Below are 21,687 nucleotides of genomic sequence, written 5' to 3'. Positions count from 1 at the left end.
TTTGGCCTCAGGTCAATTTGCATTGAGAGACCAAGAACCCATGGTCATAACAAAATGAGGTACTGCCCCAGGCAGTTTGTTTTATTGAAGGTACCTGTTGAATCCTAGAGCCTAAACTTTACTTCTCCCAAACCACTTTCTTCATGCATTCAAAACTGGACTTGTTCCACTAAGTCTGCATCTGGTACAGAGACTTCTTGATGTTTACTTAGGCAGTGGCCCATAAGAGTGCTCATTGAAACACCAATCACCATTCATTCATACTTCAATAAATAACTTGTATGGAGAAAAGAGGCTGGGCATGGTGGCTGACGCCTGTGATCCCAGCGCTTTGGGAGGCGCACAGGAAGACTGTTTGTGGCCATGAGTTCAAGACCAGCTTGGGCAATATAGGGAGACTCTATCTCTACAAAAAAATTTAAAAATTAGCCGGGTGTGTGGTGGCACACGGCTGTAGTCCCAGCTACTGGGGAGGCTGAGGTAGGAGGACTGCTTGAACCCAGGAGTTTGAGGCTGCTGTGAGCTATAATCGTGCCACTGCACTCCAGCCTGGGCAACAGAGCGAGACGAGAGAGAGAGAGAAGAAATGTGTGTGTGTGAGAGAAGAGAGAAGAAATGTGTGTGTGTGTAAGAGAGAGAGAAGAAATGTGTGTAAGAGAGAGAGGGAAAGGGGGAGGGAGAGAGAGAGAAAGAGAGAGAGAGAGAGATTGATTAACCAAGTCCTGGAAGGCAGCCGTGGTCAGAGGTGGGGTTCTGGAGAGGGTGGGAGGAAAGGAGGTGTGCCTAGATTTGAGGGAGATCAAATTTGGAAGGTAGGCTGCGGTCAGTACACACAGTTACCATTGAAAACATTGATGTCACCATTAACATGCTCTCAGAGCTTGAAGACTGTGAAAAAGGTCCGGAGAACTGGCATGACTTTTAAGTATGCACCTTGGGTTTGTTTCTCACTTGCAGCCAGGCAGAGCGTCGTCCTCCTCCAGAGGGCGCAGGGAAAAGAAAAAAAAAAAAAAAAAAAATCAGGCGATCGCATTCTGTCTAATTTTGAGCCGCGCCTTTTGCCGTCCGCCATCACGTGCCGGCCCGCTGAGGCCGCGTTGATAGGTGGGGGCGACTGGGCCAGGCGCCGGGGCAGGAAGGGAGGCGGCCGCCGTGCCATTCTTAAAGGCGCCCGAGTGAAGGCGACAGGCCGCTGACGGCCGGAAGGAAAATGGTGAGTTGCCGCTGGGAGGGCGGGGGCCGGAGGGCTGGGCGAGCCGGCCGGCCGGGTTTTCCCGGTTTCCGGAGCCGGCGGCGGCGGGCAGCGCCCAGGAGGGCTCGGCGGCCGCTTCCGCTCCCAGCAGCTGGCCAGTGCCCATAGCCAGAGTACTTGGCCTCTGCCGCCGCCGCCGCGCCTCAGGGCAGCATCTTCCAGCTGGGCCCGGGGTGGACCCGCCCAGCGGGCCATGGGACTAGGGTGCGGCCACGAGCAGGGGGGTTGGGGAGGCCCTTCGCCAGGCCCTTCTGGATGGAGGGCTTCAGCTTCTGAGCTGTAGGTTGGAGGGAAAGGGGTCTGCCCCATCGGAGGGCTCCCTCAATTCCTGCTTTCCCTGCCAGGGCCGTGGCCAGGTTCCAGGGGTTGGTGGGCCCCGAGCATCTTCCACCTGGCGGCGTTTTGGGGGAGGACTCGAATTCCGATTGAATTCTCTCGGCCTCACCTTAGCTTTCTCTCTGCTCCTTTCCCTAGCTTCCTACAGAGGATTTCTCCTTATCTTTGCTTTCCTATGGCAGTTGGAAACCTTTCGACCCAAAGCTTTGGCACTGGGCCTGAAAGTAGTTGTCAATAACTTTAGTTTTGTTGGTTCTGGGGGCTGTGGCTTCTGTTCTTACATGGGATGGACCCCAAGCATAAAAATAAAGTGGAAAATTAAATAAATCGCCATCAAGGATCTTTTGGATCCATCCCATTAGGTTTTAAAATATGGGTAAATTTCATTAGAAACAACAAAACACTGCTCTCTGTGACCATCCACTCAATTCTCAACCCACTTTCATCGAATAGATCTTGTCATGGTCACTGAATCGAATGGATTCTTTTCAGTTTTCGTCTTCTCTGACCTTTTAGCTGCATTCCAGAGTGTTATACTCTCTTGTTTTTGAAGCATTCTCTTCCTTCATTCTTCCCCCTTGGCTTCTGGGATACAGAGCTCCTCCTACTTCTCCTATTGGTCCATCTGTTTCCCTTTCAGAGTATTCTCCTTTCCCTGGACAATGCTCGAAGGAGTCCCAGGCTTCATCCTAATCCTTCATTTTCCGTTCTGTATTCTTTATCCTAAACTATGGCTTCAGTTACCGTCTATATTCAGATGACTTGTGAATTTACAGCTCAGAAGACCTTGCTTCTGAGATCCAATCCAGATCTGTATGTACTTTTTTTTCTTTGAGTCGGAGTTTCACTCTTGTGGCCCAGGCTGGAGTGCAATGGCGCGATCTCGGCCCACTGCAACCTCCGCCTCCCGGGTTCAAGCAGTTCTCCTGCCTCAGCCTCCCAAGTAGCTGGGATTACAGGCATGTGCCACCACGCCCGGCTAATTTTGTTTTTTTGTTTGTTTGTTTTGAGATGAAGTCTCGCTCTGTCGCCTTGGTTGGAATGCAGTGGCGCGATCTCCGCTCACTGCAAGCTCCGCCTCCCTGGTTCACGCCGTTCGTTCTCCCGCCTCAGCCTCCCGAGTAGCTGGGACTACAGGCTCCCGCCACCACACCCGGCTAATTTTGTTTTTGTATTTTTAGTACAGACGGGGTTTCACCGTGTTAGCCAGATGGTCTCGATCTCCTGACCTCGTGATCCGCCTGCCTCGGCCTCCCAAAGTGCTGGGATTACAGGCGTGAGCCACCGCGCCCGGCCCTAATTTTGTATTTTTAGTAGAGACGGGGTTTCACCGTGTTAGCCAGGATGGTCTCGATCTCCTGACCTCAAGTGATCCACCTGCCCCGGCCTCCCAAAGTGTTGAGATTACAGACGTGAGCTACCGCGCCCGGCCCCAGATCTATATATTAATATTTCAATATTTAGTTACCATTCCCCTGGGAAGCTTTTCCTCCACTTGGTCTCCTCAAAGCCACCTCAGTTTGTCCAAAGTAGAACTCATGCCCTTTCTCCTCAAACCTAGTCTTCTGTCTGTTATACAAGACAATCTGTTATACCAGCCAGAAGCCTAGTATATCTGGTAACCCTTTTTTTGCTTACTCACACCCCACCCCCACCCCCAATATCCAATCTGTCACCACCTCCTTTGTAGTGGTTAAGAGAGTGAGTTAAGATAGGCTGCCTGGGTTGAATCCTGGCTCCACTAGCTATGTAATGGGGAAAGATACTTAACCTCTCTAAACCTTAGTTTCTTGCAAAATGGGAGTAATAATAGTATCTGTTTCGTGAGATTGTTTTGAGCATAAAAGGAAATCTATGTAAAGGATATAACAGTGTTTCTCTCATAGGGTCTGATACATGTTAACTATTATCAGGACTAAATGGGAATTTTTTGCTATTGAGTTGTTTGAGATCCTTGTATATTCTGATTATTAATCCTTTCTTGAGTGGAGAATTTGCAGATATTTTCTCCCATTCTGTAGGTTGTCTCTTCACTCTTTGTTTTCTTTCCTCTCAGAAGCTTTTTAGCTTGATATGATCTCATTTGTCTATTTTGCTTTAGTTGTCTGTGCTTTTGAGGTCTTACTCAAAAAAATCTTTGCCCAGACCAATGTCCTGAAGCAATTGCCCAGTGTTTTCTTCAAGTGGTTGTATAGTTTCAGATCTTACATTTAAGTCTTTAATCCATTTTGATTTGATTTTTGTATATGCTGAGAGTTGGGGTCTGTTTGTTTTTGTTTTTTTGTTTTTGTTTTTGAGATGGAGTCTCGCTCTGTCGCCAGGCTAGAGTGCAGTGGTGCAATCTCGGCTCACTGCAACCTCAGCCTCCCGGGTTCAAGCGATTCTCCTGCCTCAGCCTCCCAAGTAGCTGGGATTACAGGCGCTTGCCACCACGCCCAGCTAATTTTTGTATTTTTAGTAGAGACGGGGTTTCACCATGTTAGCCAGGCTGGTCTCGAACTCCTGACCTCATGATCCGCCCGCCTCGGCCTCCCAAAGTGCTGGGATTACAGGCGTGAGCCACTGTGCCCAGCCCGGGGTCTGGTTTTATTCTGCATATAGCTATCTGGTTTTCCCAGCACCATTTATTGGAGAGAGTGTCCTTTCCCCAGTGTATGTTTTTGGCATCGTTGTCCAAAATGAGTTGTCTATAAATGTGTGGATTTACTTCTGGGTTCTCTATTCTGTTTCATTGGCCTGTGTGTGTGGTTTTATGCCAGGATCATGCTGTTTTGGTAACTATTGTTTTGTAGTATATTTTGAAGTACTGCTTTGGCTATTCACAGTCTTTTGTGGCTCCTTACAAATTTTAGGATCTTTTCTCTCTTGCTTTTAAGAATGTCATTGGTATTTTGATGGAGATTGCATTGAATCTGTAGATCACTTTGGGTTAGTATGGACATTTTAACAATATTATGTCTTGTAATCCATGAGCTTGGAATCTTTCCATTTTTGTATGTTCTCTTCAATTTCTTTCATCTGTGTTTTATAATTTTCATTGTAGAGATCTGTCACTTCTTTGGTTAAATTTATTCCTAAATTTTTTATAGCTATTGTAAGTGAGATTGCTTTCTTGATTTCTTTTTCAGATTGTTTCCTGTTGTTGTATATAAATGCTACTGATTTTTGTATGTTGATTTTGTATCCTAAACTTTACTGAAATCATTTATCAGTTCTAATAGTTTTTTTTTTTAATGGAGTCTTTAGCTTTTTCTAAATATAAGATCATGTTGTCATAAACAAGGATAATTTGACTTCTTTTTTTCTAACTTGGATGTCTTTTATTTCTTTCTCTTCCCTAACTGCTCTGGCTAGGACTCCCAGTACTATGTTGAATAAAAGTGGTACAATTGGGCATCCTTGTCTTACTCCAGAACTTAGAGTAAAGGCTTTCAGTTTTTCCCCATTTAGTATGCTGTCAGCTGTGGGTTTGTCATATATGGCCTTTATTGTTTTGAGGTGTGTTCTTTCTATACCCAATTTGTTGAGGGTTTTTATCATGAAAGGATGTTGAATTTTATCAAATGTTTTTTCAGCATCTCTTGAAATTATACGATTTTTGTTATTCTGTTAATGTAATCTATCACATTTATTGATTTGCCCATGTTGAACCATTCTTACATCCCTGGGATAATCCCACTTGATCACGGTGAATGATCTTTTTAATGTGTTGTTGCATCTGGTTTTCTAGTATTTTGTTAAGGATTTTTGCATCTATGTTCATCAAGCATATTGACCTATAGTTTTTTTTGGTTGTTGTATACTTGTCTGGTTGTAGTATCAGGGTAATGCTGTTCTTGTAGAATGAGCTTGGAGGTATGTTCTCCCCTTCAATTTTTTTGAATAGTTTGAGTAGAAGTGGTGTTTTAAATCTTTGGTAGAATTCAGCAGTGAAGCCCTCAGATCCTGAGTTTTTCTTTGATGGGAGACTTTATTACTGTTTCAGTCTCATTACTCATTATTGGTTTGTTCAGGTTTTCTATTTCTTCATGGTTGAGTCTTGGTAGATTGTGTGTGTCCAAGAATTTATCCATTGCTTCCAGGTTTTCCATTTTGTTATAGTGTTCGTAATAGTCTCTAATGATTCTTTGTATTTCTGTGGTATCAATCGCAATGTTTCTTTTTGTCTCTGCTTTTATTTCTTTTGCACATTCTTAGTAGCTCCTTTTTATATCTCTATAATTATTTAATTATAATATAAAATATTATTGGTCTTTACTCTTATGGGGTTTTTAACACTTTTGTTGCTTATATTTTTTTTCCCCTGTAATTGTGAGGACAAAAAATAATTTATTAATTCTAAGTATAATCAGATTATTTTCTTGTTCTTCCTTCACTGTGTAAAAATAGTATGCTTGACTTCCTTTCTAACAGCAGACAGTGATTCTTGACTTTCCCCATATTCTTCCCTTCCTCTCCAGTTCTGATGACATTGCACATTATTATGTGTGTGGTTTTTGAGACATTCATTAGCCAAAGAGAAAGTTAAAATATACCTTACATATATGAGATGAACAAATGTGTAGGATTAAGCAATGTAGATCCAAAGGTTGGTTGATTTTAAAGTTCTTTTAAGTGTTCATGTATTTACTTTAATGCTTTCACTTAATTGACATTTGTGAATGTCAGTATGCATTATAAAGGTATTAGGTTTCGTAACTTTAACATGTACATATATTGAAGTCATGGCATTTTATGTGTGTTTTTTTTTCTTTTATAGAGTGAGTCTTTGGTTGTTTGTGATGTTGCCGAAGATTTAGTGGAAAAGCTGAGAAAGTTTCGTTTTCGCAAAGAAACGAACAATGCTGCTATTATAAGTAAGCTAAAAGTGATTGCCTCAAAGTTACATGGTCTTAATTTGTTTTTAATCTTGTAGCTACATTGAATGAACTGAACCGTTGGAAAGCAATGTTACTTCCTCTGTTTCATTTCCCCACCACCACCTTTAGATCACTTTAAAAAATAAGTAACAGCTAATTCTAATGTCACAGAACAGAGGTGGATTGTCCCACCTACCCCATAGTCCTTTTATCAGCTGCCTGTACAGCTCTGGAGAAGGCGGGCGTCTTGGTCCTTGGGTAGTGAGGATTCCCATCTGCAGTGACCCATCCAACCCATCCTTCTTGGGGGACTAAAAATAGCCTGGCCATTCATCCTCAAATAGAAACCTTTGCCTACACCTAAAATGACAAAGTTCAGCATTGTGTGCATAGTGACTTTGGGCATTATTCCAGTTGTAGATTTGAACTCTGGTTTCAGGAAGAGTACTTTTAAGTGGCACTGGCACTATCTTCTGAAAATGGAAAAAGTGATTTGCATATTGCTTCTCCCACTGTGAGCTATATCTGACATTATGCAGATTTCCCTTGTATTCATAGGCAGTATTTAATATGTAGGTAGTGATTTAGAAAGATGAGGAAAGGATGAGGGGGTGAAAATGTAAAACTCTAGAGACCATGTTTAACAGAGATGCATCTGGCAGATGTGATTTAATCAGAGGTCATGACAACTTGTCATGAATTCTGATTTCATTATAAATAAATACTGCAATGTCAACATATGGTTCTTAAAAGTGAAAAAAAAATAAAAGTGAAAATGTGTGTTAGTGCCATTTACTGCAAAAGCTGAAACTATTTGAGATTATATTATATCTCACAAGATTTACTATCAAATTGGTGCAAAACCAAACATGGTCAACTTTGCCAGACTAACAGGAAAGGATAGAGGCGTAGAGTATCTAAACTTATTTTGATTTAGCTTTGGATTACATTAGATATATTTGAATGTAGATATCACTTCTATTTAGTTATTCACTTTCTCAGAATAATGATACCGTGCCATGAAATCCTGACCTTGGAGAAGCCAGGAATTTTGAGGTTTCTCTATTTTGATCCCTGATCAGGCACTTTTTCCCTTGCAGTTCTGACCATGTTGCATATAGACCAATCAGTTACAGTTACCCTTTCAGGCTTTTTCTTAATATCTAGAAGTTGCATTTGAGTTACAAAGTTCTTTCATATACACAGGAAATGTAAGAAATTAACAGTAAGTTCTAAATAAGCAAATTAGGTACTGGGAATTATGGGTAAAAGCTTTTAAAAGCTGACAGCTTGAAAAGCAAAGCTAGCTAATAAACCGTAAACTAAAACTGTGAATTAGTTATATGCTTGTGTTTCTTGATGTTTTAATTTTAGATGTCCAAAAAAAAAGGCTGAGATTGTGTGGGTTGGGCAGATCAGGGTCACATTAGAATCCCAGCTTACTCATACTTGATTTTTATTTTAGTGAAGATTGACAAGGATAAACGCCTGGTGGTACTGGATGAGGAGCTTGAGGTTTGTTCAATGAACTAAATACAATTTTATAGTTAAGTAATTATTATTTCTCAAAAGATGCTATATTAGTTACATATGCTTCTAAAACGAATCTTGAACCTCCTTTAAATACATGCTCATTATGCATAAAAGCATGTGCTAATTGTGTAGTTTGTGATATTGCTAATTTAACTACCTTGTTCAAAAGCATTAGTGAAGTCCAGTGTAATAAGTGGTATAAGTTGGGGTCATATACTGAGTAAGAAGTGAGTCAACTTTGTAACTTGCTTCTAAGTTGCTTGACTAGTACTTAAAACCTGAAACCCTGCAATTTAAATATCTGGTTTGTCAAATTAAGTAACTAGAGTAAAAAGAATTCAATTCTTTTTCCTGAAATCAGACATTGTTTCTTTCCGCTAAGATACTGGCTTATGTCATTCAGTATTTCCTGACAGCTGGGACGTAAGCATAGAATCTGTGCCTCCCAGCCCCATATTTACTTAATAAATGGAATGAAACCAAGTGGGCAGAAGGACGCTTTGATTGGATTGAGAATTTAGTAACCTGAGTTTATGTATAATTTAGTAAGATAAAATTTTATTTTGTAGCATGTGGTAATAAATTTATAACTGTTAGTAGAATGGGTGCTTGGTGTATCTCTTAAGGACTTATGGGTAAGAAAATGTTTAAAAGTTGCTTTTCTCTGTGGTGCCAGGGCATTTCACCAGATGAACTTAAAGATGAACTACCTGAACGACAACCTCGATATCCTTTTCTTAGTGCTTTAAAACATTTATTTTCTTTAGTGGTCAGACCTGTTTGTGAGCTCATTTGTTAAACATCTAAAAGTATCCTTCTGTGTCATGATGACAGCCAAATTAAAATATGTGTGCGTATACTAGACTAAGAAAAATGAAAAGTTGGTTTATTCGTGGGATGAATAATTTTCTTTTTAAAACTATTTCCTTTATTATAACATGTGTACAATAAAAATTGAGAAGAAAATAATCTGTATTAAACTTGTACTTTAAAAAGTTAAATTTTTTGAGAGATTATGTGATTTTATAACTTATCCTTGGAACCCATTTAATTTTGTGGAAAGATAATAATGAAGGTGTGGCCTAAAAGAATAGGACAGAAACTTGCAGCTCAGTAGCTCCCCAGGTGTTGGTAAATACCTGTCTGAGAGCAGTAACTATAGTTTCTTTAACTTGAGAAAAACCTTCATTGTGTATAGTTATAAATATCAACATGATGATGGAAGAGTTTCATATCCTCTGTGCTTTATTTTCTCCAGTCCTGTTGGTAAGTGAATTTCTTTAAATAACACATATTTGGCTTAGATCCAATTAAGCCATTTTATACTAGACAAATTTTATGCTGTTTTTAAAGATGGACATTGTTGAATAACCTAAATTGAGGAGGGTCTGTGTCTATGTGTGGCCATGTGCCTGTGTGCATGCATCCCTAGAAAGAATGAAGCATCATCTCTTAGAACTTACTTTCTTAGGATAAATTTCTAGACGTGTAATTGTTGACTCAAATCATACATGTATTTTAAGCATTTTGAAACGTGATGACATTCTAATATAGCAGAAGTATTTTCTTTTTATATTTTAATCATATAAAAATGTGAACTTCACATATAATTGCATATATTTGTGTTTCTTTTAAATAGTAGTTAACAGTGATATGCTTATAATCTTGAGAATGGTCCTAGAGTAATTTACATTGGGTATTAAAATGGGTTACTGGTATTTAAGGAATTCATTATCACCAGAACTTCTATCACCACTGTTCAGGCCTGCAATAAGAACTGCATTCACTGAGCTATTCTCCAAACTTCATAATTTGTATAATTTACTTCCCACTCAAAATATACTGCAGTATATTTTTAACTTAATATATCGGCAGAGTGAAACTTTTATCAGAGCAGATCTCCCTGCCCTACTGGTCCACTACCATCCCAAAACCTTGTGTATTTTAGTCATCCATAAAATTGATCTTGATATTTAGTGTCAAAGTTAAGATAGTGCAGAAAGTTTTTAATTGTTTGCAAGGCTCTAAAAGTCAGGATCTACAAATGTCTAGAATCTTTATTTTTGCCAACCTGTAGACTTGTTCTTGTTTATTTATAACTTAACTGTCTCTTTCTGTAGGCAGTGTGCAATGTAAGACTCAAAATACAACCCATATATATTCTGTAAACTCAATAGCAAAGGAAATCCTAAATGTGTCATTTTAAAAAATAAAAATAATGATAACCCATACCTTTCTCAAAATCTGTGTCTCATTTCTACACTAATCTCTCTTTTCCAGGATGTAAGCCTGAACAACAGATGATGTATGCTGGAAGTAAGAATAAGCTAGTCCAGACAGCTGAACTAACCAAGGTGGTATTTATATTTGACTGACTTGTTGAGACGATATTTTCCTTTAGACTATAAAGCAATAGCTAAAATAGTCTAAAGGAGTATTTTTTATGCAGGTGAAGGTTATTTAGACCAGATTAGTAAGTTAGCCAAAGCTTTTTGTTAACTGGAAATAGAATGAGATAGAAGCATTTGAACCAAAGTGTATTTTTTGAATAAGTTGATTGGAAGAAATCACATTCAAAATATAGGCAGTGTTAGAAAGCCACTGTAACTATTAAATCTATTGAGAGTTAGTTTATCTGCCATAAGGTAATTTCTAATAGATAAAGGTCAGCATTGAAGTTTCTCGGAACCCTTTACCATAGTCTAAAATGAACCGAGTTCTGTGCTGGAATTCAGTATTATGCAGTTAATTGTATTGTTTCCAAATATAAAATTGTTAAGAATATTAATAAAGTTAGAACATTCTGTTTTATATGAGAACTTGCTTTAAGATTTAACATGTCCCTATTTTATGGTATTTTTGAAAGTTAAAGGTAAGAGGTACTTGGCTCTCAAACTTTATTTAACTTCCACATATTAGTTTGAATTGAAAAAGTATATGCACTTAAGGTTTTGAAATAGGATATTATATTGCCAAAACTGTGTTAGACAGTATTTCCTTTCAAGTTTTATTTTAAGAACAGCATCAGTATTTTCCCCTTTGGTGCTTAATAATCAACTCTGGAATGCCTTTAAGTGCCCTCTGCTGTTTCCCCTTAGCCCATGTGATTGTTACCACTGCTTTATAGACATTACTTTTTCCTGATTTGTAACACAGGGACACTGGAGTTGCTCTAACGGTTTGGGTGGTTCAGAAGGAGCTGTTAACGGCCTCAAGTCTGTTCTAATCCTGGGGATGCCCTACAGTGCTGAAGTTGAGACATTACAGTTTACAAGTTACTTTTACAGATAATCTCATTGAATCCTTACAACAGCCCTGTGAGATATTCTGTAGATAGGAAAACAGACCCAGTGGATGAATGACTTGCTCAGGGTTGCATAACAGTAAATTTAGACAGAGCTAGGATTTAGCTCTGTCTAGGACTTAGGATTCACATCTGGCTCCAAATCCCATCCTTTCTGCTGTAATACATTGCTTTTCTATAGCCGTTATGCTTTCTGGGCCTGATTCAGATTCTTGCTAGAGATTTGTGGCTGATCTCCATCTCCCTCTGATATTTCCATTTGACATTCAGACTCTGGAAGACCAGCGTATGTTCCTCAGTTCCTAACTAGATTGATTTTAGTTGTGTTTACTTGGGATGTCTTCTAGGAGATAAGATTTACAGAACTGCTCTTTTAGACTTTGTAGATTTGTGCTTTTGGGAGAGTTTTGGTTTCATGTTGTCTTGATTGCTGTACTTTGGTAACTGAGTACTTAGCATTTAAAAGAAGTGAAGTTCTGCCTAAAAGGTATATCTCATTTACACAGGTTAAGTCATGAACAATATGAAAGGAAGCAGAATTTGGTATTTAATACTCAAATATATAACCAAAAATAGTTTGGTGTATAATACTCAAATATATTTTTAAAAATTCAAATATTTGACTTTTTTTTTGGAGTGTCAAAGTATGACCCAAGTTTTTTTTTTTTTTTTAAAGGTATTTGAAATAAGAAATACCGAAGACCTAACTGAAGAATGGTTACGTGAGAAACTTGGATTTTTCCACTAATGTGAACTTCTGTGTTTCTAAAGTATTTATGTATTAACCTGACCATACTGGAATCAGACATAAATACTTATTTATGCCTAAAAATGCACTGTTACTTACAGTTTGTTTCCTGCAGTAAAGAAAAATTCTTCATTTGTGCAAAATTTGAACAAAGAGGAAATCATCTTCATACTAATGAAACTTTGTAAAGTGTTTCCTTATATTGGTAATTGTTAGGTGGACTACTTTTCTCCAGGGACTTTTTGCACTCTTGTGACTAATTTCTATAACTTATGGTTCGGAATTTGTTACTATTTACAGACACCATTGGGAAGTGGATATATTAGATTGTGAGAGACAACAGTTGCCTCCTTTTGACAAATACTGGATATTAGCAGTTTATTTATGAAAATAGCGTATTATCACTTGTCAAATCATTGAAATTCATTTGGGGTCAAAGACTTGAGTGACCCAGTATTGAGCCATGAATAATTTAGTGTAACCTGTATTACAAGTACATTGATGAATTCTGTATCTTCTTTGGTTTCCTGTATCTTTTTAATCAAGTCTAGAAACTATGTTCATCAATCACTCATTTTTAAGGTCGGGAGTTAGATTTTATGATAGAATTATGACTGTTAGCTTTTCTCCTTATAGCATCTTAGTCTTAGAAATTGGTGGGTTGTAATAATCAAGGGCTTCATTCCTTTTATGTCATTTCTAGACAGTTTTGAATCTAGGTTAATAACACTTTATTTATAAAGCACCTCTTAATGTCCTGTGAACACTAATTATTTTAAATGTGTTAATACTGTGCCTTTGATTTGTTAGCTTTAAAGTTAGTTTAAGACTTTTACACTGCCAGTATTCCAGATTTGGTGAAATTAATACCTTTTTAAAGGGTCCAAATAAAATAATTTTCTAATGTGTATATCTGAAATTTGTAATAAAATCAACTTCATATTTTAAAAATTCCAACTATCTGCTTGCATTGGTGAATATATGGCAGTCGAGAGTTATAATTTTGGGTATACTTGTGGTTAGTTTTGTGCCATAGGAAAAAATTATCTTAAAACTTTGGCCATAGTTAATAACATTAACACTTCAATAGCAATCACATCTTATATCCTAAATGTCAGAAGATATTCTGAATTGGATGCCTGAATAGTTAACTAAACCAGTCTTGTTAGATGATGGTACTGTTGGCATAAAGCAAGGATTCTGATATTTGGCATACTTGTAAAAACAAATACATAAGTAACCATTGAACATTAATTTGATAATAGGTCTAGAGACTCTAAAAACTAACCAAACTTGGTGAGTGTATTCTTATATTAAGAATATCTTAGTCATCTCAAAACTAGCAAAATTTAAATTTTGGCATGTTTTCCATTCATATGTTCTTTGCATTTTATTTTTGAGGTTTCTGTGAGAAGTAAAGATAGTTGGAATTTTTGCGATATTGAATAGAACATCTTCTGTTCCCAACACTGTTTGGCTTCACTAATTTAGAAGTCAGGAAGCAATAGAAAGTTGGAGATGAGGAAGTGCTAGAGTAGGTGTTTGTTTTGGTTCTTGGAGGGAAAAGATTCTTTATTCCAATTTCCAGAGAGAAGAGAAAACTCACCCAGGAAGTTTAAAAATTCTTTAAACAGGTATTTTGATATTGGAGAATAACATGCATATAATTCTGTAGGAATGCACATGTAATCCAAGTGAGTGGAGAGTGTTTTTAATGTTTTTGAATGAAGGAAATGAGGTTTTGTTTCACCTGGTTTGCAGCAGTAAGAGAAACTAGTGCTGCAAGAATGTATTTTTTAATGAAGTTCCTTATTTTGTCTTGCATGTTTTAGTTTTGCTTATTTTTAAATTTGGAGGTCCTCCATAATGTCAGATAATATTGACCTGCCATACATTAGCACTCTTAGTTCCGCTACTGTCTTTAACAGGAGCAAAGAGCTGTGATAAACCATGCTTTTTTGAGCTTGTCTGACTCCTAATTAATAACATGTTTTTGGCAAGACAACAGATTGAGGTTAGAGGATCAGTAGGACATTTTTATTCCATCTGTCCTATGGGGAGATTTACAAATCCCGTGCTCTAAAATGTTCTCAAACATTTATATAGATTTCCCTTTCATCTTACTAAATTTTGCATTGTTCTTTTCAAGTATGTTTCGTATTTACTGTCTTTTTTTCTGCCATTTCCCAAATAATAACTCCAGATTTCATAATTCCAGTTTTTACATTCCGTTATCTTTCTGGTACAACCATTCCCATTCAGCCTTAAATCTGAGTCCTTTTTAGCAGCAACTTTTTTCCTGGGATCCTCCTTTGTGGTCTTCTAAGTCAGTGTTAGTTTTGAAATTTTTGGCCCTGCATAAGTTCTGCATAGCATCTAATGTCAAAATAGAACCAACTGGTAATCACAGTATTATTTAGTGTGGTTTCCATGACAACAAAAATACATATGAAGAAAACTTCTCAGGTTACTATGCTGAAATTCCAAAATGTCTGAGTTTTGAATAGTGATCACTTTGTTCTGGTATTGACGCAATTATATTAGGAAAAAAGTTGGTTGACTGTTTTTGTTTAATTGACTTCTAAAATGTTCAAATTGTCTAGTTCTAAAAGTTTACTAAATGCCTAGTGCAGTTAAACATACTCTTGTTTAAGTGTGTGTTGCTAAATTTTTTACTGTCATTACTAAATAATCTGTGTGGCAAAATGTGTGTCAGCACTTTTCCCTCCTTTTTTATCTCCTATTTTCAGGAGTCAAATGTAGCCATAAACTGTATCCTTGTCTGACACTTTAGCTAAAAATTTCCAGTTAGGGGAGTTTATTGCCAAATTAAATTTGGCTGTTTCCCCCCAACCCATATAGATATTAAGGAAGGTGTACTTAAAAAATGTTTGGACTGCTTTTAAAACCTGAGCAATGTCATTAATCCATATGTGGACTAGTGATGAATAGATATTTTCATAAGAGTTTAAATGCTGATATTTGGTGGAAGTAGAGAGTAACTCATATTCTATCAATTCAAGTATTCTTACTATGGTTGCTTTCCCTATTTGTTCAATAGACTGATAATACTGGAATTTATAGAGTTTGAGCCATTACAACTTTTGTGAGGATGTGTTTCAAACATTTCTGGACAAATCTTATTTTGTATTTCTGGAAGAATGTAGTAATCTTCTAGACCGCTTAAAACCAATGCTCCCAAGCTGAATATTCTTGAGAAATTTGTTTTTATTATGCCATTTGACATGTCAAATCAGTGCTCATATACAGTAAACTTGTGATAGAAATTGTATTTTATTGCTTTTTGGAGTATAATTCATATAAATATAATTACTTGAATATTGTTTGAGATCATTAACATGCCAGGGCAGTTCCCACTGATTTAGATGGTCCAAGATAATCTCATTCAGGAGGCTTGAAACATTAATGGTTTAGTCTTGTGAATTTTAACAGTTCTCTGTCATCGTTTAACAAAACCAACAACTGACACAACTCCTTAAGCTGTGGTTTCAGTCTCTGCTAGTTCATATTGCATGTTTATTTTGGACAGTCTTTTGTTAAGCATGGTGCTTGTACTGGTTTAAATAAAATGTTAACATTAAAAGACTTCCAGCTTTTCTTTTTTTACTCACCTCTTTCCCCCTTTGGAGTTACTGGTATGTACCTGGCTAGATTTGTGTGAGCCATAAACTTTATCTGGACAAACTGAGAGGCAAAATAAACAAGTCATTTGGCAGCTTGGTGGAAGGAGAAGATAATCAAGTTATAAAAATTTCTAAAACTTGGTCTGATGCTAAAATGTAGAAAATGTCAGTAAACAGTAGTAGGGACAGACAGAGCTATTTCAAACAATGAACGCTTGCTTTCAAAGGGAGAATTAGAAGTTAGGAGAGCCGTATACTTCGTAAGAAATCAAATTGAGGTGTTTTTAATTGAATATAGCTTATCACTATGTATTAAACACCCATTGACAACCCGTCCTACCTTTATTACCAACTGTACTATATGGTATATGTTTAATAGGTATCTACTGAATGAATACAAATCACTAATAACATAGTTTTTAGAGTTTGCCATGTACTTGTGATTGTGTATGTTGTAATAGTCACAATTTGTTATGATTGTGAAAGGAGTAGTTTATGCCTTCCTGTCTTTAAGAATTTCACAAGGAAAATTGGCCCAAGCATGGGAACATTTATATCTTCCTTATTTATCAAATTTGGCCACTTAACCTACTCAAACAGCCAGCTCTTAAATTTTTTCACCTTCACTAAATAATACCTATTGTCTTTTTGTCCTTTTCACTTTTCAGCAGCAAGAAGCATTTGTAAGCACTTAGCCTCTGAGCCTGGGCGCACTCTTGTAACCACCCAGTGGGTTCTCCTTGCCTGCTGCCCAGACAGAGCCAATTTATTAAGATAGGAGAACTGCAATAAAGAATTTTTAGGCCGGGCACAGTGGCTCACGCCTGTAATCCTAGCACTTTGGGAGGCTGAGGCGGGTGGATCATGAGGTCAGGAGATCGAGACCATCTTGGCTAACACAGTGAAACCCCGTCTCTATTAAAAATACAAAAAATTAGCCAGGTGTGGTGGCAGGCACCTGTAATCCCAGCTACTCGGGAGGCTGAGGCAGGAGAATGGCGTGAACCCGGGAGGCAGAGCTTGCAGTGAGCCAAGATAGTGCCACTGCACTCCAGCGAGACTCCGTCTCAAAAAAAAGAATTTTTAATTCACACAGAGCTGGCTATATGGAAGACCTGAGTTTTATTACCCAAATCCGTATCCCCCAAAATTCTGGGATTGAAGTTTTTAAGGATAATTTGGTGGGTAGGGGGTTGGGAAGTGAGGAGTGCTGATTGGTTGGATCAGAGATGAAATTGTAGGGGGTCAAGTGGGTTTTTCTTGGTGTCTTCTGTTCCTAGGTGGGATCACAGAACTGGTTGAGCCAGATTACCAGCTCACCACAGGCTCGACCCTGTGGTGCTTCAGAACACAGGGTCTGCAGAATATCTCAAGCACTGATCTTATGTTTTACAACAGTGATTTTATCCCCAGGAACAATTTGGGGAGGTTCCAGAATCATGCAGCCTTGGCTGCGGTGACTCCTAAACTATAATTTCTAATCTTGTAGCTAATTTATTAGTCCCTACAAAGGCAGACTGGTCACTAGGCAAGAAGGGAGGCTTGTTTCAGGAAAGGGCTGTTATCATCTTTCTTTCAAAGTTAAACTATAAACTAAATTCTTCCCAAAGTTAGTTCGGCCTATGCCCAGGAATAAACCAGGACAGCTTGGAGGTCAGAAGCAAGATGGAGTCGATTAGATCAGGACTCTCACTGTCCTAATTTTCTCATTGTTAGAATTTTTGCAAAGGCAGTTTTACACTCATTTGCATGAGGGTACACCCTGAGTGGATATTGTATCCTTGTATAGTGTAGTTTTAACTGTTGGGGAGCCAATTAAAGATGTTACTGCTGAGCACTAGGGAGTTTTCACAGATAATCCTCTTATCTTCTACTTGAGATCTACCCCTAGGCTGTGTGAAAGCTCCCTGCTGAGGTTGCTGCCCTCTTTTAATTATAGGAAGGAAAGAACGCCTTGGTTGCATATCCAAATGCCACCATGCAAATCAGACAAAGCAGGAGGAGAGAGTGTGACTTCCAAAGTCACTGTTACTGAGTATAGATTCTCTTACTCTGGAATTTAAGGCTCTTCACATTTCGGCCCATTTCTTACATGCACTGCACGGTTGTCTTAGTCCGTTTTGTGCTGCTGTAACGACACCTGACACTGGGTAATGTATAAAGAACAGAAGTTTATTTCTCATAGTTCTGGAGGCTGGAAAGTCTAAGATCAAGCTACTGGCATCTGGCAAGGGCTTTCTTGGTGCATCCTCACAAGAAAGGGGTGAACCCCCTCTTGAAAGTCCTTTCTGTGGCGGCATCAGTCCAGTCATGAAGGTTTTTCCCATAAAGCTCCATCGTCCAACACTGTTGCATGGGGGATTAAGTTTCCAACACATGAATTTTGGAGGACATCTTCAGACCATAGCAACAGCTAAGGCTAAATATGCCCACAACCCTTTGTTAGGTGGAAATGCCCCTGCACCTGGCTGTACTTTCCTGTTCTAAGCCTCCTCCCCACCCTCAGTACACATAGGACTCTATTGATATTTTCAGCCCCAGCTAGTTGAACCCAAGGGCAGCCAGCCTCTATGATGTTGCCAGACTGATATCAAACAACAAGTTGGGCCAATCACTTTCTTGAGTGAGGCAGATAGCAGTGCGAGCTGACTGACCTTGAAAGAATGCCAATAGATGGAGAAGAGGGAAAGAAGATGCCAGCTGGGATAGTGTAGAATAAAGCAGGCTTGGCCAGATGCAATGGCTCACGCCTGTAATCCCAACACTTTGCAAAGCCCAAGCAGGAAGATTGCTTGAGTTCAGGAGTTCGAGACCAGCCTGGCCGACATGGCAAAACCGCATGTCTATTAAAACTACAAAAAAAAGTAGCCAGGCGCGGTGATGCATGCCTGTAATCCCAGCTGCTTGAGTGGCTGAGGCATGAAAGTCACTTGAACCCGGGAGGCAGAGGCTTCAGTGAGCCAAGATCGTGCCACTGCACTCCAATCTGGGCAACAGAGTGAGACCCTGTCTCAAAAAAAGAATAAAGCAGACATGCAGAGAGTAGCTGGATCATGTTAAAGATGAAGGCCCAAATTGAGGAGCCCGACTCCTACCTTTTAGGTTTCTAGAGCCTCCTTTGATACAAGGCCACTCTTCATTGTCCCCTTTTTCTGAGGCTTGGTTGGTCAGCTTTTTCTGGGTTTCTCTGCATGTCCGTCCTTAGCAGAAGCCTTCCATTACCTGTTAACCTGGGCATGTCTGTTTACTTGTGTACAAAAGTGCCTAACTACAGTGCTACCTCTGGTTTCATCTGTCACTGTTCCCTACATTTACAATAAGCCTAAACAAATGTGATGGTTAATTTTAGACGGCATCTGAGTGGAGTAGTGGAGGAAGATCCACCCTCGGTGTGGGTAAGCACCATCCAATCTGCTGGGGCCCTGGAAAGAACAAAAACAGAAAAGGCAAATATGCCAGTCTACCTGGTGGAGCTGCTATGCACCCTTCCTCTCCCGTACTTGGACAAGAATTCCAGGTTCCCTGGACTTTGGACTCTAAGACTTACACCAGTGGCTTCCTGGGTTTTCAGGCCTTCAGCCTCAGACTGAGAGTTACACCACTGGCTTCCCAGGTTCTGAGGCCTTCAGACTTGGCTGGAGCCACGCTATCAGCATCCCAGGGTCTCCAACTTGCAGAAAGCCTGTCTTGGGACTTTTCAGCCTCCACAATTGTGTGAGTCAGTTTACTTAAGAAATCCTATCTATCTACCTATCCTCTATCAATCAATCATCTGTCTATCCTGTTGGTTTTGTCTCTCTGGAGAACCCTGACTAATACAACCTTTTTTTTTTTTTTTTTTGAGACGGAGTCTCGCTCTGTCGCCCAGGCTGGAGTGCAGTGGCGCGATCTCGGCTCACTGCAAGCTCCGCCTCCCGGGTTCACGCCATTCTCCTGCCTCAGCCTCCCGAGTAGCTGGGACTACAGGCGCCCGCCATCACGCCCGGCTAATTTTTTGTATTTTTAGTAGAGACGGGGTTTCACCGTGTTAGCCAGGATGGTCTCGATCTCCTGACCTCGTGATCCGCCCGCCTCGGCCTCCCAAAGTGCTGGGATTACAGGCGTGAGCCACCGCGCCCGGCCTAATACAACCTTTTATACAAACATGTCCTGAGCCTCATCTTCCTCCACCAACAGAAGCACTTTTCTCCCTATGCTGCTGCCGCTGCCTGCCAAAATCAACAGCCTTCAAAAATCACCCCAAATGCCTTGTAAACCATGAAGTCTGTTGTTTGTTGAACTAAATATAGTACCTTCTTTAAAAAAGCAGTAACAGAAAATTTTTAAACAACAAATATCATTAGAGAAAAATCAGAAAATGCAAATAAGCAAAAAGAAGAAAAAATTGTATCACCCAGAGAACTCTGTGGTTTTGATTATCTTTCCCTGTCTCTGGAGGAATTTTCTGGTCTCGTAGTCTTTCTGGTCAGCCTTAAGTATTACGGAATTAGACTCATTTTCTTTTCAGGTAACAAAAATTCCAGTCTAGTCTAATGTTAAAACTTCAATATCTTACTTTCTTTAAAGCTCTCTCCCTTGCCCCATCCTCTCCTCCATCCCACTTTCTTTAAAAATATGCTTCATGTTGGGAATCCACAGTGGAGAATGAGATGTGGTCTATCCCTCATTATTGCTGCTCCTTGCTCTCCCGTTGCTAGTTGTCTCTGGTTTCTCTGGGGTTGGAGGAGGAGGGGCAACCTAAGTGAACAGAAAAAAAGACTTATTAGCCTGGTACAGTTGTCATCTGGAGTTGGGGCCTCTGAATGTGGCCAACGTCAAATACTAGCAGATTTCTTCCATGGGGTGCTCTTGTGGGTTCCTTGCTGATTCCCTCATTGGGAATTTTGGCTGCAAGTTCCTTGACTTGGGTCATGCCTCCTCTGGCTAGTAGCTTTACAACTACCCCTGCCAGCTCTTGGCTTCTAGCAGTTGCCTCTCTGTTGTAGTCACCTTGTTCCTCCAGGCTGCCATCTTGGCCAGGGTCCCTTGTTCAACTACTTTGCAGTGTCTTAGTTCATTCAGGCTGCTATAATAAAATACCTTAATCTGGGTAGTTTATTTTAAAATTATGGCTCACGGGCCAGGTGCAGTGGCTCATGCCTGTAATCCCAGCACGTTGGGAGGCTGAGGCAGGCGGATCACTTGAGGTCAGGAGTTCAAGACCAGCCTGGCCAACATGGTGAAACCCCGTCTCTACTAAAAATACAAAAATTAGCTGGTCATGGTGTTGGGCACCTATAATCCCAGCTACTCAGGAGGCTGAGGCAGGAGAATTGCTTGAACCTCAGAGGTGGAGGTTGCAGTGAGCTGAGATTGCACCACTCCACTCCAGCCTGGCGACAGAGTGAGACTCCGTCTCAAACAACAATGACAACAACAACAGCAGCAGCAGTAATTATGGCTCACAGTTCTGGGGGCTAGGAAGCTCAAGATCAAGCTGCTAGCAGATTTGGTGTCTGTTGAGGACCCATTCCTCATAAAGGGCATCTTCTGGGTTCTCACATGGTAAAAAAGACAAACAAGCTCTCTCAAGCTTTTTTGTTTTGTTTTGTTTTGTTTTTTCAGTAAGGGCACTAATCCCATTTATGAGGATAGAGCCCTCATTACCTAATCAATTCCCAGATGCCCTCCCCACCCCTAACATACGGCACTGGGGATTAAGTTTCAACCTATGAATTCTGGGGAGACACAAACATTCTGCCCCTGCCCCCTCAAATTCATGTCCTTCTCACATGCAAAATACATTTATTCCATGCCGATAGCTCTAAAATCTTAATCTTTTCTAGCATCAACTTTAAAGTCTTAAGTCTCTTCTGGATATTATCTCAACTAGATATTGATGAAATTCAAGGTGGGATTCATTCAGAGGCAATTCCCCTCCAGCTGCGAGCCTGTGAAATCAAGTCATGTGCTTTTAAAATACAATGGTGAATCAGCCAAAGGATAAACATTGCTATTCTAAAAGAGAGCAA

The 21,687-nt window shown here is 39.6% G+C and overlaps 1 protein-coding gene across 1 annotated transcript; it reads left to right on the top strand.

The window, feature by feature from the left end:
• Positions 1-713: 713 nt before the first annotated feature.
• GMFB (glia maturation factor beta) lies at positions 714-15,638 on the top strand. Its single transcript, XM_001160598.7, has 7 exons — positions 714-1,213; positions 6,348-6,444; positions 7,913-7,962; positions 8,657-8,706; positions 9,164-9,246; positions 10,261-10,334; positions 11,961-15,638. Exons 1-7 carry the CDS (start codon positions 1,211-1,213, stop codon positions 12,030-12,032), a joined length of 429 nt encoding a protein of 142 aa, XP_001160598.2. The 5' UTR covers positions 714-1,210; the 3' UTR covers positions 12,033-15,638.
• The last annotated feature ends 6,049 nt before the right edge of the window (positions 15,639-21,687 follow it).

Source organism: Pan troglodytes, chromosome 15, assembly GCF_028858775.2.
Source record: "Pan troglodytes isolate AG18354 chromosome 15, NHGRI_mPanTro3-v2.0_pri, whole genome shotgun sequence".
Taxonomy (NCBI): Eukaryota; Metazoa; Chordata; class Mammalia; order Primates; family Hominidae; genus Pan; species Pan troglodytes.
The sequence above is the reverse complement of the archived record's forward strand: the minus strand, read 5'-3'. Positions and strand labels throughout refer to the sequence as shown.